The sequence below is a fragment of the Bidens hawaiensis genome, unplaced genomic scaffold (assembly GCF_021521415.1).
Source record: "Bidens hawaiensis isolate Kalapana, Puna unplaced genomic scaffold, B.hawaiensis_p1.1 tig00013262_1, whole genome shotgun sequence".
NCBI classification, from domain to species: Eukaryota; Viridiplantae; Streptophyta; class Magnoliopsida; order Asterales; family Asteraceae; genus Bidens; species Bidens hawaiensis.
The window spans coordinates 653,667-668,941 of NW_027492122.1; the positions used below are offsets into that span (position 1 = coordinate 653,667).

The following is a 15,275-nucleotide window of genomic DNA, read 5'->3' on the forward strand; positions in this document are numbered from 1 at the left end:
CAGGCTAGAAAAATGATTATTCAAGAAAAAGATATCTTTTTTTCATAGAAAACCGGTTCAACCGGTCCGATTTTTCCGGTCCAACCGATTGAACCGGTTCAGATCGGTCGATTCGGAGCCGAGCAAACTTTATAGAACCGGACCGGTCGAGGACCAAATCCCGGTTGGACCGGTTCAGTCCGGTCTGGTCTCAACAACATCGACTGATGTTGTTCATATCTTCTTACTCATATTGTTCACCACTTCGCATGCTTGCTTCAACACTTGCTTTTCTTGCAAAAAGTGGAATCGCTTTTCTGAATAAATGAACCAAAACTTTCGATTTTGCTCTTTCTTAGAGCCACATGGGTTTGGTTTCTTTCTTTCTTGTGGCATGCTACTTTATTTCTTTCTTGCAATACTACCGATCTCTTTCTTTTGAGGCCTTCTTTCTTGCGAAGTGACACCAACCTCTTTTGTTCATTCTTGTGGCGCCTCTTCTTTCTTTCTTTCTTTCTTTCTTTCTTAAGGATTCAACTATTTGAACCCGACTTTCTTTCTCTTTCTTGCTGACCTAATCCATCATCTTCTTGCTCTCTTTTTTCGTCCTTTCTTTCAGCCTACTTTTTATCGGCCTTCTTTGTCTCCTAATTGGAATTCACTTTTCGGTAGCAGTCTTTCTCTCTTCTCCACATCGGTCTCTTTCTTCGGTCTTTCTTTCAATACGTTCGGCCTATTACGTCTCCCGTGTTTCTTTCTTACACCAGCTGCTTTCTTTCTTCTTTCTCGCTGGCTTCGGTCTACCTTTCTAGCGAATTAACCTTGGAAAATCGCTCTTTTTTCCTTAGGGTTGATGAAAACCCTATTTTCTTCATTCCTTCTCGCTATTGTTAGCGGCCAAGGCTACTTTCTTTTTTACTCGACTTATCTAAACGACTCTCAAAACAGTCACTCTTTCTTCACTCGAGCCCTAGGCACTGATACCAAATGTTGGTTCAGGCTCCAATAACACACACAAATAATAACTTGATTTTACTTATTGAAACAAGAAAACAATGAATAATTTCTGTTGCAGCTCTTTTTGTATTTCATTCATGCTCAAAACCCCATATAAATAAGCTCGTGTGACACTATGTGGACATGCACGTCCTATCAACTAAGTCCAATATTCAACTTAGTGACCCAACAAACAAGTGACTGACCCATAACTAGTTATAACACTAAAAACATTTGACTAATGCTAAAACCTTGTGACCGGTATCTAACCTGACTTTGACCCGATCAAGAGATACTAGTGATGCTTAAATGTTGTCGTTGGCTATCTCGGTCTCTACAATTTTATCATCTTTTTGGTTGATGACAAAAATCAATAGATACTTGTGTTGTGTGTGTTTGTGTTTTAAGTTTTAACTAGGAGAGAACGAAAACTTTTTGATTAGAATAATAACGACCTTTTGATGGTATAGATTGAATAAGGTATACCGATAGATGGATAAGTACCTAATAATAAAAACTAGAATTTTTATGTGATAACAATCAAGACTTTGTTCGTGATACTAAATGACACTTTTACTATCGTGCGATTACAATACACCATATTTTATGGTGCGCGATAATGAAACGTTACGATTACAAATTCTCAAAGTACTAGTGTTTCTATAATCACCGTTCAACGTAATTTATGAAATGTGGTGCGATTACCTTTGGTTTTCTTTTTCATACCACACACATATATATATACCTTCCCATGTTTTATATCATGTTATTATTTTTCCTATTGTTTACGGAGATGCCACCATCCGTAAATGAAGTGTGATCATTGGCCCATGACCACTTTGTACGCTTCTTACAAACTTTTTATATTGTACGAGAACCTTCCTTATGCATACGCGTGTATATGATGTTGTGCCGATATGATGTTGTGCCGAGGGTCCACGGCACCTGATGCCATGTTTTACTCCATCCATTTTCTTTTCATATTTAATGAATTCTTTCTTCATCTCAAAAGCCATTTGTTATAGTGATCATTGTTGGGTTCGTAGGCCTTGTTGGCCCGGTTTATTATATGAAGTCAAAAGAGGAGACGGGTGTGGGCGGTCGGGCCCAAGCCCGGCCCGGTTTAGATTTCCTGCAAAATAATTTACTAACCCTAGTTCAGTCTCTATATAAACAACATTATGTACTTGTAATATTTGGTCACTCAAAAAAGATATACCTAGTTGCCACCCGTGGACGTAAGTCAGTTTAGACCGAACCACGTTAAATCCTCGTGTTCGTTTACTGCTTTCGTGTGTGTGTTCGGTTTCGTGTGTGCGTTTAATCCTAACAAGTGGTATCAGAGCTTAGGTTCGGATCACACGAAGAACACGGGAACTAACCTTCCGCCGCCGCCACCCTACTGCGCTAGGGTTCCGCCGTCATCGTTTTTTCGCCGCGAGAAAACCTTGCTGTTGCTGTCGCAACACCGCTAGAGTCTTACCGACTCAGCCGCAGGGAAGAAAGGGGTGATCTCCGGTAGGGTTCCGCCATACCCAGTCGCCGGAGTTGTTCAGGTTCGGTTTTATTTTCGAAAGCATTTTACCACCGCATAACCACCGTGTACCGTTGTTTAGTTGTGGGTCAGACACCGGAGTTTTTGTAAGATATTGATTTTGAGGCAGAAGCTTAATCGATATTTTCTCACTAAGAGCGTGTGCTTGGTAGAGAGAGACGTGACCATGGTTAATTATATTTGTTCAAGTTGCAGCATACCTTTTGACCAATAGCCAGATTTGACCAAAATTCTTGATTCTTTTTTGTTTTAAAAGATCAATTTTTTGTGTGGGCCAAGTTTTCTCTATTTAGGTTCGAAAGTTTTATCGGGCAGTTTAGCCGAGGCACAAGGACAAGATATTTTTTAACAGTTTCAACGAGTCAAGAACGAGCCAATCAAGATCCTATTTTTTGTTGAAGAACAGTTGAAGTCGTTTAAAGAAACGGAGAACCAGTGCCAACCGCGTTTGTCAGGTTTATCGTTTCAGTTTAAAGTTTCAGTTTCTGATTTACAGTTCGTTATTCCGCTGCACGTTAAATAGGTTGATTGTTTAACAGAGTTCAGTTGAACAGTCGTTAAGTTCAGGCTCGTGTTGCTGTGTCTGTCTCTGTTTTTTTATCCAGTTTTTCGTTTTAGTCATTGTTATGGCAGAAGACGGAAAGGTTTCGATACAGAAGTTTGACGAACAGAAGTTCGGTTGGTGGAAGATGCAGATTGAGGCACTACTTTGTCAGAAAGACTTGGATGTAGTGTTCGAGGATGAAAAACCAGAAAAGTTGTCAGAAGCAGATTGGAAGAAGTTAGACAAGAAAGCTAGGGCTTGTATTACATTGTCGTTGTCGGAAGATGTGGCATTTAACGTCATGAAAGAAACCACAGCACGTGGTATGATGGAGGCGCTATCCAACATGTATGAGAAGCCTTCGGCAGCGAATAAAGTCTATCTTATCCGAGAGCTAGTGACAACAAGAATGAAAGAGGGTGGGTCAGTTACAACTCATATCAATAATCTTAATTCGATCTTGTCCCGCTTAGTGTCAGTTGACATTAAGTTTGATGATGAAGTTCAAGGCCTCTTGTTATTATCCTCTTTGCCCGACAGTTGGTCGCAAACAGTGACTGCAGTTTGTAGTTCGTCTACAAATATTACTTTCGATGGGATTCGAGATCTGATTCTGGGAGAAGATTCAAGACGCAGAAGTTCAGGTGAATCATCAGGCAATATGCTAGTCACAGAAGGTAGAGGTAGGGGAAAACAGCGAGACAGTGGGAGCAGGAAGAGGAGTCAGTCTAAGACTCGTAAGGATATTGAATGTTGGGGTTGTAAAGAGAAATGACACTTCAGGAATCAGTGTCCGAATGGTAAGAAAGAGGTGAACGTTACAGAAGACGACACAGATGACGGGGTCAGTAGTGATGAGGCTTTGGTTTGTAGTGTTGAGAGTAGCGTTAATGCTTGGGTGATGGATTCTGGTGCATCGTTTCATGCCACTCACTGTAGTGAAACGATGAAGAATCTTAAATTTGGGGATTTTGGAAAGGTTCGACTAGCGAATGATGATATTTTAGAGGTTACGGGTATGGGAGACGTTGATTTGATAACTTCAGCCGGTACTTCTTGGACTTTGAAAGACGTGAGGGTTATTCCAAGTTTGAAGAAACGTTTGATATCAGTTGGGCAGTTGGATGACCAAGGGCACGATGTTAAGTTCGGGAATGGGCAGTGGAAAGTAGTCAAAGGGAATCTCGTTGTTGCTCGTGGCAAGAAAATGGGTTCGTTGTATATGGTCGATATGTCACCGAAAGGAGTGGATCCAGTTTTGGTGAAAGACAAAGTCCGGTTCACAGAATCTCGTGGGCAGAAGAAGGTTCGTTTTGCAAGTAACAAACCCAGAGCCAAAGTGAAGATTCAGGATGAACGAGCTAGGAAGGTTAAATCAGTTGGGGGACATCGTGACAGTGGGAGCACAGATCGTGTTTCAGTTACAGTTCCAGGTCGACAGTGGATTAAGAAAACCAGTATTCCAGCTGTAAAAGTCTCTCCAGTGAATTACTTGCTGAATATGGAGAGTGTTTGTTCTCAGGTTATCTCAGGATCCGGTAGTTCGTTACAGTGGGAGCCAGTAGGGACAGAGAACGGGTCAGGGGCAGTTTCAGCCATGACTGACGTGTTGGAGCTCCGGGGAGCTTCAACGGGCCTTCAGGTTAATTGATGAGAAGGCGGTGGCAACTAGAAGAAGTTTAATGTTCAGATTACAGAAGTACAATCAGGAGTGCAGACGAGAGTACTCAAGGCCTCCGAGTGGGAGATTGTTGGGTTCGTAGGCCTTGTTGGCCCGGTTTATTATATGAAGTCAAAAGAGGAGACGGGTGTGGGCGGTCGGGCCCAAGCCCGGCCCGGTTTAGATTTCTTGCATAATAATTTACTAACCCTAGTTCAGACTCTATATAAACAACATTATGTACTTGTAATATTTGGTCACTCAAAAAAGATATACCTAGTTGCCACCCGTGGACGTAGGTCAGTTTAGACCGAACCACGTTAAATCCTCGTGTTCGTTTACTGCTTTCGTGTGTGTGTTCGGTTTCGTGTGTGCGTTTAATCCTAACAATCATATTCCACACCTTTGCTTTCAATTTCCATTGTGCTTTTCACACCAAACTCCTAACCCATAAAGTCCCAATCAAACACCATCCACTTATACCTGAATCCTATACCCCATCCCTTGGTTACCCACCCAACTAAGAAATGCACTAGCCTTCTTTTTTTTTCCTTCTATTTTATCTCATATGTAAAACCAAAGTGTCTCTGAACTCTTGACATACCAATATAGTTGCTTGCTAATTAAAAACACTACCACCTGTTTATTCCAACTTCCACTGTTCCATACATCGATCTTCATTTGTAGACTCTATATATATCAACTTACATGTCTATAAAACAACCAAGTGTCTTTTTGCTATTCTAGGATAAACTTGGAGCTAGTGTTTGATGGTTTGAAACACGAACCATATAACACCCAACTTCTATTCCACCAAAAGATTCTAACTTGCACTATTACATTCTGGTTCTAACTCATTCATGAAACAGGAAATCCACTAAGGTTTTTTTGAGTTTTGTGTACAAAACACATACACGTGTCTTTTCGCCCTTCTTATATAAACCCCGAGTAGGTGAGCGAAATTTAGCGTGTATGGTGTCGGACCCTTGATCAATCAAGAAAACCACCAGCAGGGTTTCTTAAAATCGAAACCAAAGAAGGATCTTTGTTTGAAATCTTGTCATATACATTTTGGTTTTGGTTACCAAAGGCAATGGGGTACCTTGAATCTTCAAGTGCTAGTAGTGTTGTTAACTCTCACTTGTATTATCAAGCACTTCAAATGAAATTATACCAAGCATTCATATTTTCCATCCCAATTCTCTTTTCCATAATACTATTTCTCTTGTTTTACTTGTTCTACCTCAAGAGGACTTTTAGCAGAAACAATTCTTCTTATTTATCTTCATCTGTAATCCATCCAAGAGCCTCAAGGACTCAAGATTCTTCAACTCACTATCAAGTTGTAAGTATAAACTTAACACCTCTCTCTCTCTCTCTTCTCGAATATAATTTTGATTCATATTTTCTTGTAGGGCGAAACAGGATCAAAGGTAAACCTTGAAGATAAGCTTACCGTGATCGCGTTCGATCAAGATTTATACGCAAAGGATTTAATGTAAGCATACACCTACTCAAAAGTGTGACCAGTTTCTTGAATCTTATACTTGAGTTTTTAGGGTTGTGCTAAGCGTACCACACCCCCTCTTTCTTTTTACTAGTTGCAATTCCCATTCAACTTTATAACCAAAGTAAAACATATTTTTACAAGCTATAGCATTGCAATGCTTTTCCACAACAAAACAATGATAATTTGAAGAAAATGAAGTGAAATACCATTTGCTAAAACACTCAAATAATGCATATATAGATTGTTTGTTCTCCCTTCAATTTATATCAACAAAACTCGAAGAAACTAGTCAGAAAATCTAATAGGAATTTACTGAAAATTCAATCTGAAGGTGTTGTGTTTGTTTGGGAGAATTTGAGATAAATGAAAAGCTACATCAAATACCATCCTGCCAACACATGTTTCATGGCGATTGCATACGAAACTGGCTCGGTTCAAACACCACATGCCCTCTTTGCAGATGCTCGGTTGTCAACACATCTAAAGGCCGCCACCACGAGCCGCCAGTGATCCTTGAACCAGCCACTGTGATCAATGTGGATTCTAACTCACAAGGGGTGGTTCATGTACAACATAGTGTGGGCATGCTTGAAGGGTCATCGAGTTCAAGCATGGGCAATAAGCTGTCTCATTCAAATGAAGAGTTTGTTGTCGTCAATGTTCAAATCCATGAATCTTGAGTTTGCTAGGAGGGTAGGATGGTCTTTTCAGACTAGATAAAAATGCATGCATTGATCTTGTACCAAGTAAATCCAAGTTGTACAAAACAATTTATGATAATGCAAGTCCTCTTTTTTGGAAAGTTAGAATAATAAATTAATCATCTATTAGTTGTCTTTAATTAGCCTTCAGTAATTTAAAAGATAAAAGTAGTAATATATGACCTCATATTATAAAGGAGTCATGTTAGGTTATATATTAATATATTATTGCTGACGGGTCATAAATGGATTAAATTTCAAAGTACTGAATTCAAAGTTTGTAAAAGGATATCACAGGTTCCTTGGTTTTTCAATAAGACGTCTCATGATTAAAAAAAAATACTAAATAAATTATTAAAATGCCTAAATTCTTTCAAGATATATAAAACCTTGTAAATAGTTTTATTTCATAATAAGATTTTGGTCGTAAATGATATGGACACATGGTTTGGACAGATAAGGCTCAATGACTTAACACTAACTCACATATTTTTGTGACCGTTATTGTCACAACTGCTAAACCGATTAATATTATGATCATACCTATTTGATCCCTAACAATATACAACTCGTTTTGACCCGATCACAGTTTTTACTTACTACCAACCCATCCATTTTATAAACTTATAATTATTCCTTAAAAACATCTTAGTTTCAAGTTTTTACCATATATTATCTCCCAATAACCTATTCAAAAGATAGTGTGCATCAGTCACGGCAACATGCAATCATATATATAACATAGTATCTCCCACATACAACATCAAACATTAAACTACTACACACATCCTAATCTACATGTTTCCATTCCTACAACTTCAATACCAAATAGCTTACGCTCTTATTCCCCTTTCGTTGATCTTCAAACACCGACTTCATAAAAAGAAGAAAAAAAACACAGCCACAAACCTAAAAAACAGGGGATATTATATATAAGAAACTGCTAAACTTGTTAAGTTTCAGCAGCCTCCAAGCTAAAACCAGAGACTTCATTGTCATTGGAGGAAGAAAGTTGCAGCTTGCTTCCTGAATTCATTTTCTTCACGTCTTGAATCGAGCAGATTAAAATTCGTTTCACCATTCTACAGAATTCTCTGCATGAGTGGATCGATTTGGGTTATGTTTTATCTATAATGGGCTGATCATGTGAAATAAAATTAGCTTATAAGGAAATTGGTCAAACGGGTTGAAAGTCGCCCATAATCTTATACTTGATGCATAAAATCTCATTTTAAAAATGGATTATTACTGAAATAAAATAATTATGACATCAATTGACAAGTTATTTGTGAAAATGCTTAAAATTTTGGAAAGAAAAAACCAGAAATAAAAATGTACTCGTTCTAGGGCTGTAAACGAGACAAGCCCGAACGTGACCTGAATTGGCTCATAAAAAGCTAGAGTTGACTCATTTATTTAAACAGAAAAAAATATATTCATACACACATTAAGATATATTAAAAGAAGAGTAAATTACGCTTTTCGCCCTTTAGGTATATAGAAAATTTCACTTTTTGGTCCTTAAACCAAGAAATTAGCAAAAAATATCTTTTATGTTCATATATTGTCACAGTTTTCGTCCTTTCAATTAGGCGACGTTAAAATTTCCGGTTAAATAAAGTCATCTGTGTTGCACATGAGGGCATTTTTGTCATTTAACCCTTTCAATAAAATAAATAAGTAAAATTAAAAAAGAAACACACGTAATACATAGCTAATAAACTACATAATGTATAACTTTATATATATATTAAAATTTTGGGCTTTAACCTAAACGAGCTGATAAGCCAGCTAAACAAGCCTAACTAACGAGCCGAGCTAACCTCGGCACAGGCTCGGCTCATTTACAAACGAGCTGACTTCGAATGAGCGGTGAGCTTTTTGAACAACCCTAACTCGTCTTGACCCGAACCGGACCCCTAATGATCTATTATCCAACCAAGGCCGTCTCCGAGAATTGTTAAATTTTTTTGGGCCGAAGGCGAAAAAGATTGGGCCTTAAGTAAAAGGGGTTTTTTGTTGGGTTTAAACAATTTAATTTTTAAATGAGCTTACTTGGTTATGATTTTAGTTGTGTAAAAAACTTTTTGAATAGACTTAAACATGTCTCAAGTAAGACTAGAACCCACAACCTTTTGGTTGGGAGTCATATCCCTTTGCCACTAGACCAAGCTAGTGGTTGTGTAATTGAGTTTAAACAATAACTATACATACTGTTTTTATTAAAATATATATAACTTTTTTTAAAAAAAATCGGGCTTAGCGGGGTGTCGGGCCGTGAGCCGTCGACCACCTTGTCCGCCTTGAGAGCCAGCCCTGTATCCAACAAGCCCAACCCACTCAATTTGCCAACTATACAAGTAATAATGTGAAAAATAAATAATCCATAATTAACACAATTAGCGTAAGGTTACTTACGGCCACGGATCATCACCAACGAGCATCATATCTCCTTCATCATCAGTAAACACAATTTCCAATTGCGTTCGTGGATGAAGCTTTCCCTTAATCTCAAACATGTCTTCAAGTTCATCAATGAGCTCATCATACCCTTTTAACACCGTTAAATCAACCGCACGACCCACCGCCACTCCTTGCATTTGAACCTTCAGTTATTATACATTTATACTCATTTAACCATACTCCTTACATTACTTACACTAAACATTAAAAATTGAACAAAATATTATGTACCTTCGTGCGGCTTCGGGTCAAAGTAGTTTGTTTGCTTTGGCCATGCTTATTATCCTTTGGTGAGATATCAGATTTTGGGTTTGAAATAGATGGGTCAACCTCGGGTACAATGTCATTTTTTGGGGCGGCTTTTAAGTCAAAACCAAATAATCTACAAGTTGAAACATTTTCTGAATTTTTCAAGTCAACCGGGTTTTTAGTTGAATCTTTGATCGGTTTTGTGGATTCTTGAGGCGCAAAATTTGAATGGAGAGACCAACCAGAGAGACCTTTCTTATCTTCTGTTTCACCTGCAAAATTAGTGCAAAACTAAATAGTGAATTTTATTTAATTTGTTTTCACAAAATTCTAAATTTACATATTATTTTATTTTTTAAGCATTTGTGTTTAAAACATGCCAATCAAATTTTCAACTTTTATGTATAAAAAAAATACCCAACTAGTTTAGGTTATTACATAAAAACATTTTAAAAAAATAAACAAATGGGTTGAACAGGTTACATATCAACCTATGAACCAGCCGGATTGCCACGAACATAACCCATTTAGCTAAATGTGTCGCAAGTTCGACCCGAAACTAACCCGAACATGTTTAGTTTAAACCCAAACCCGTAAATCCCGTATTAGGTTCGTGCCATGTCAAAAATTCTCACCCTTACATATAAACATGTTAACTTAAATTACGATTTGTTTGGATTAATCCAAAAGATTTAAGTATTCAACTAAAAAAGGAACGGGTAAAGCCATTCAAAGTGCATTCAAATGTATGAAACATCCTAAGTCAATTTAATCATCGTTACCAAATTAACTATTTTTTAAACTTTAATGCCTAAATAAAGTGTTGAGCCAACCCGACCCGTGTTGACCAGTTACCCAGCCCTCGCAAATGTTTTTAGTAGCTATTTGCCATTGTTACCATTTTCTGTTTGCTCATGTGAAGGATTCCAAACAGCAGATACAGTTGAGCATGCAGGTTCTAGAACATTAAGCAGCAAAAGTAAAATATAGCAAAGGTTAATATGGATAAAACAAACATAAATCATTAGTATTGTTATTATTATTATTTTGACTAACCATTGACTAGAGGTCGGGGTCTTTTATTTTTGGGTACCGCGGGTTGAACCAAGCTTGTCGGTACAGAAGTCGTATAAATCTCAATCTCCCATGGTGAAACCCTGTCTGGTCTCACTATTGATGTTGATTCATCCCAATGAACCTAGAAAAAGAATTTACAAGAAACTATTAATTTTCCTTTATTTCTTTGTGACTCATTTAGCTATGAATTTAACAAAATATTAAAAAGATAATGTCAGATATTTACCTTAAGTGAGCGCCATTTAGAACCCTCCCACTGGCAAGGCGGGTCTTCAATTCCAACTATCGTACCCGTAAACCTAACGAATTAAAACAACATTTAAGGACAATCATCTCTGTATATATAGACTTAAATACCAACAAATATAAATGTCATCTACCTTCTTTCTGGAGAATCCTCACCCTCAAACCGCATACTAAATTTCATACCGACTGTAAATCCATTGTTTAAAGATTCAAGATACTTGTTCAAGCCTACGATAAACTGACTTGTCCTGTAAATTGCAGTGTATCAGATTTTACCCCTTAACTTTTTAACATATAATATGTTAAATATGCGATGAAAATATAAAGTAACACACCTTGGTTTGTAATAAACAAGGAAACGGGTTTTGGTAGTAACAGCATGTGACGCAGTTGCAAGCACTCCAAGTCGCATGCTTCGGTTTGAAATAACAGAAGAGGGCATTGAACTATGTTGCTGAGCAACACGTCTTACTCCCACACGTAGTTCACCATTTTCCCCCCTAATAATCACGAAATTTTATAAACATGTGTATAAAAATAATTAAAACATTGAAAGCAATACCTAAGGAATACAAACGAATCTCCAGCTACTAATCTTTTAGATGCAACAAAAGTACTCCATCCTGTTGTAAGCAAATGCCTTCGAGGTTGACCTGGAATATGAAGAAAATGTTACTTTTCATGAAAATAAATATCTAATTTAGCATCTATAACTGATATCTGACACACACACACACATATAGATATATAGTTCTTAAAAGATTGAAGTTTAAGCATGATACAAGTAATGACAAATGAAATTAACGCATCATTTACATGGTTCAACAATTTGTCCGGATTCTAATTACATATTCGTGAATCTAGAGGCAGAACATTCAAAAGATATAAAATACAAGAGTTGAAAATTGAAGTTTTTCCGTTTCTTATACTGCATATATAGACATTTTGATCAATTTACTTGTGTAATAGTCAATTCGATTTATGTTTAATCTCTAACGGGTCAAATGGAAACAATATATAATAGCTGAAAAGAAACGGGTCAAATGGGTCAACCAGGCCAAAACATATGTAGCAATTTTGACCAATTTACTTATGAATGAGTCAATCTGTGTTGTGTTTTATCTCTAACGGATGTGTCAAATAATTTACAATAGCTGAAAAGAAAACGGGTCAAATGAAATATAAGTTCTGTAATCGTAATCAAATTTGACACCAATAAGTTTAAAAATAATAACTTTTTCGACCCGTGACCCAACCCTCGCAGCTCATCCATTTTGCTATCTCTAAAACATATGTAAGAAACATGAGAGCATATTGACCTCTGAATATATGCTTAAATCGCCACTCGATTCCATGAAGATCTTTAGCTACAAGCTCCTGAGTAGGGGTAGGTTGACTCATATCCTAAACAAAAAATAAAATAGAACATAAGAAGCAACAATCATTAACTTTTTTAATTAAAAAAGCTAAATTACCAGTGCAGGTAAACATTCATTTGCATGTTTTCTGAGTACTGAAAAACCACCATGAGTGCTTGTATCCGATGCTGTCAAAACTTTACAGAAAGAGTGAACCGTTGGCCTTGGAGCCTCAGCAACAGCCTTATCAGGACTTATTGGATCACTTTGCTATAATTTTTCACAAAAAATAAACATAAACATAAGACTTTTAAACAGAAAAAAAGAAATCAAGTTGCCTAGAATTATAAAAAAAATCATAAAACAAAGTCTTACGTCTTCTTCTGGATGTAGAGTTATTTGAGCATAAACTTCATCCGTATCTTGTTCAGCCTACAATATTAACCAGTTTTCATAAACTTACCTAAAAGTATATATTCAATAAACTGAGAATAAATATAAAAAAATATACCAGTAACTGTGTATGAACAACACGGCACAGGATCTTCGATTTGAGGTTGAAGTGAGGAATACTTTGATCCAACTCTTGATTCCTTGATTCCTCTAACTATACACAAATCTCACAATAACCACAAAATTACAAAAAATAATAATAATAATAATAATAATAATAATAATAATAATAATATTAAGTAACCTGCTCTATATGTCCTTGAGGGAAGTAATAAACTGTTTGTCCATGTGTTGGAACATCCACTAATGGACCAGCACATGCTTTCCATAACTCCTTATACAGCAGATCTTCCATACCTCATATTCAAACAAACCCACACAGATTGTTATTATTATTATTATAACATATTCAAAACCCTAGTTAGGATCCAAAACCAGCCTAATTCAGTCACTAAATCCACACAAAACATAATATTAATAATCCAACACAAAAAACTCATTCAACCCCTAGTTAAAATCCAAATTGACTTCTAAAAGTAAAAAAAAATTAAAGCATAAAATGATTAAAGAAATCTCACCTTCAGATGACTTAAAGATTGAGCTTTGACTATCCATATTCAAAAAATCAAAATCAAACCTCAAATTGTTTGCATTATTATATCCAAACTTATCATGATTACAGCTAAGTAAAATATTAAGCTGCCGAGAAGCTTTTAACGAAATGAATCAAAACCTATGGTTGTTGAGGTACAAGACTTGTGTTGTGTGTGAGTAGAAAGAATGAATCCAGGAAGGAAACGGCGTTAAATGGGTGAGTAGTATAGTGCGTTAGATTTGTAGGAGACCCACTCTCTCTTTCTCTTTCTCTTTCTCTTTCTCTTTCTCTTTCTCTCTCTCTATATATGTATATGTATATGTATAGGTATAATAATAATAATAATAATAATATAATGACATGATGAGATAACGGGCGTTAGTAGACAGCGTTAGTTGAATTCCTGTTACATGAGGAGGCAACAGGATTGGCCAGGAAAAGCCCGGCATAGTGTCCTCCATTCCTTTCCTTTCCTTTCCTTTCACTAACATGCCCACCTGTTTCTTCATTATTTACATCCATGCCACTTGTTTTTTATTTCCTTTATTAAATTCAACTAAACAATACAAATTCTAGGTTTCTACAAAGGGTAACAAAAATGACAAGTGTTAGAAGCTATAAATAATTGACATGTGTCAAGGGGATCAGAAGAAAAATGTATAGCGGTAATTGTACATATATTCTCTCTCCACATGCAAGACACATGTTAATACCCCCATCATTTTAGAACGTTTATAACTTTTTCGTATGATATTTTTTAAAAAAAATTCATCATAATAACAAACGTTTTTTTATCTTTAATATGAGTATGAATTTTGTTATATAAAATTTAAAACAAAAATCACGTCATTGTGTCTTTTCGCACACTATTGTGTCTTTTCGCTTATCGTTGTATCTTTTTTTGTCATTGTGTCTTTTCGCACACCATTGTGTCTTTTCGCTTATCATTGTGTCTTTTTTCGTCATTGTATTTTTTCGCACATCATTGTGTCTTTTCGCTTATCATTGTGTCTTTTTTCGTCATTGTGTCTTTTCACACACCATTGTGTCTTTTCGCTTATCATTGTGTCTTTTTTCGCCATTGTGTCTTTTTCGTCATTGTGTCTTTTCGCACACCATTGTGTCTTTTTTCGCCATTGTGTCTTTTCGCACACCATTGTGTCTTTAGCTTGAAACGTAAAACACAATGGTGAATACGTATAACACAATGACCTAAAACGTAAAAAACAATGATGCATATGTATAACACAATGACCTAAAACGTAAGACACAATGGTGAATACGTATAACACAATGGCCTAAAACGTAAGACACAATGGTGAATATAATGACTTGAAACGTAAAACACAATGGAAACAACATATTAAACAATGACACAATGAACAACAAAAAAACACAATTAAAAAACCCATTAATTTTTTTTATTTTTAAATAACAATATGATACTCATATTAAAGATAAAAAACGCTTATTATTATGGGGAATTTTTTTAAAAAATAATGTCGTATGAAAAAGTTATGGACATTTTAAAATGATGTGGGAATTGGCATGTGCCTTGCATGTGGAGAGAGAAAGTCAACAAATGTGTGTTATTACCTTCATGTCCTTTCCATCAATTTTTATTTATTAAATTAATCTCAGCCATTCAAATCTAAGATCAATGGACATGATTCCTTCTCACCATTCTCATTTTTATTGTCCTTTGATTTTAACTTTACCCACAACTTCTAATCAAAGTCACAAGATTTTTTGTTTTCATCGACCAAGTTCGTGCCAATATATACATTAAATCCTAAAAGTAAATTAATAGACGCCCAAAATAGTATTGAAACTCATATAGCTTATGACACGAGAAAAACATTTTTAAAATGATGCTTATTCGGTCAGTT

At 36.2% G+C, this 15,275-nt stretch overlaps 2 protein-coding genes across 4 annotated transcripts; one reads left to right on the plus strand and one right to left on the minus strand.

The window, feature by feature from the left end:
- The first annotated feature begins 5,443 nt into the window (after positions 1 to 5,443).
- Positions 5,444 to 6,924, plus strand: LOC143543732 (putative E3 ubiquitin-protein ligase RHA4A). 2 transcript variants are annotated; one of them, XM_077035989.1, is made up of 4 exons: positions 5,444 to 5,704; positions 5,745 to 6,079; positions 6,150 to 6,232; positions 6,576 to 6,924. In XM_077035989.1, the coding sequence occupies exons 2-4, from the start codon at positions 5,828 to 5,830 to the stop codon at positions 6,922 to 6,924; spliced, it is 684 nt and encodes a 227-aa protein (XP_076892104.1). In that variant the 5' UTR covers positions 5,444 to 5,704; positions 5,745 to 5,827. The 2 variants fall into 2 exon arrangements, with proteins under 2 accessions (XP_076892104.1, XP_076892103.1); XM_077035988.1 differs by having other exon boundaries at positions 5,444 to 6,079.
- Positions 6,925 to 7,580: 656 nt separating this feature from the next.
- Positions 7,581 to 13,179, minus strand: LOC143543734 (auxin response factor 11-like). 2 transcript variants are annotated; one of them, XM_077035990.1, is made up of 14 exons: positions 13,036 to 13,179; positions 12,850 to 12,945; positions 12,714 to 12,770; positions 12,456 to 12,608; positions 12,300 to 12,384; positions 11,543 to 11,633; positions 11,316 to 11,480; positions 11,115 to 11,228; positions 10,961 to 11,033; positions 10,714 to 10,855; positions 10,556 to 10,615; positions 9,640 to 9,929; positions 9,364 to 9,551; positions 7,581 to 8,039 (listed from the first exon to the last, which is right to left on the minus strand). In XM_077035990.1, the coding sequence occupies exons 1-14, from the start codon at positions 13,144 to 13,146 to the stop codon at positions 7,898 to 7,900; spliced, it is 1,767 nt and encodes a 588-aa protein (XP_076892105.1). In that variant the 5' UTR covers positions 13,147 to 13,179; the 3' UTR covers positions 7,581 to 7,897. The 2 variants fall into 2 exon arrangements, with proteins under 2 accessions (XP_076892105.1, XP_076892106.1); XM_077035991.1 differs by having other exon boundaries at positions 7,907 to 8,083; positions 13,036 to 13,178.
- Positions 13,180 to 15,275: the final 2,096 nt, after the last annotated feature.

What these genes read in the sequence shown, in the direction of transcription:
- LOC143543732 (XM_077035988.1), top strand. Translation starts at nt 5,828, where the DNA reads ATGGGGTACCTTGAATCTTCAAGTGCTAGTAGTGTTGTTAACTCTCAC. An exon ending in CTTCAACTCACTATCAAGTT is followed by an intron (nt 6,080 to 6,149) that starts GTAAGTATAAAC and finishes ATTTTCTTGTAG; the next exon opens with GGCGAAACAGGATCAAAGGT. An exon ending in TTATACGCAAAGGATTTAAT is followed by an intron (nt 6,233 to 6,575) that starts GTAAGCATACAC and finishes TTCAATCTGAAG; the next exon opens with GTGTTGTGTTTGTTTGGGAG.
- LOC143543734 (XM_077035990.1), bottom strand. Translation starts at nt 13,146, where the DNA reads ATGGAAGATCTGCTGTATAAGGAGTTATGGAAAGCATGTGCTGGTCCA. An exon ending in CTCTACATCCAGAAGAAGAC is followed by an intron (nt 12,609 to 12,713) that starts GTAAGACTTTGT and finishes GAAAAATTATAG; the next exon opens with CAAAGTGATCCAATAAGTCC. An exon ending in CTTGTTTATTACAAACCAAG is followed by an intron (nt 11,229 to 11,315) that starts GTGTGTTACTTT and finishes TGCAATTTACAG; the next exon opens with GACAAGTCAGTTTATCGTAG.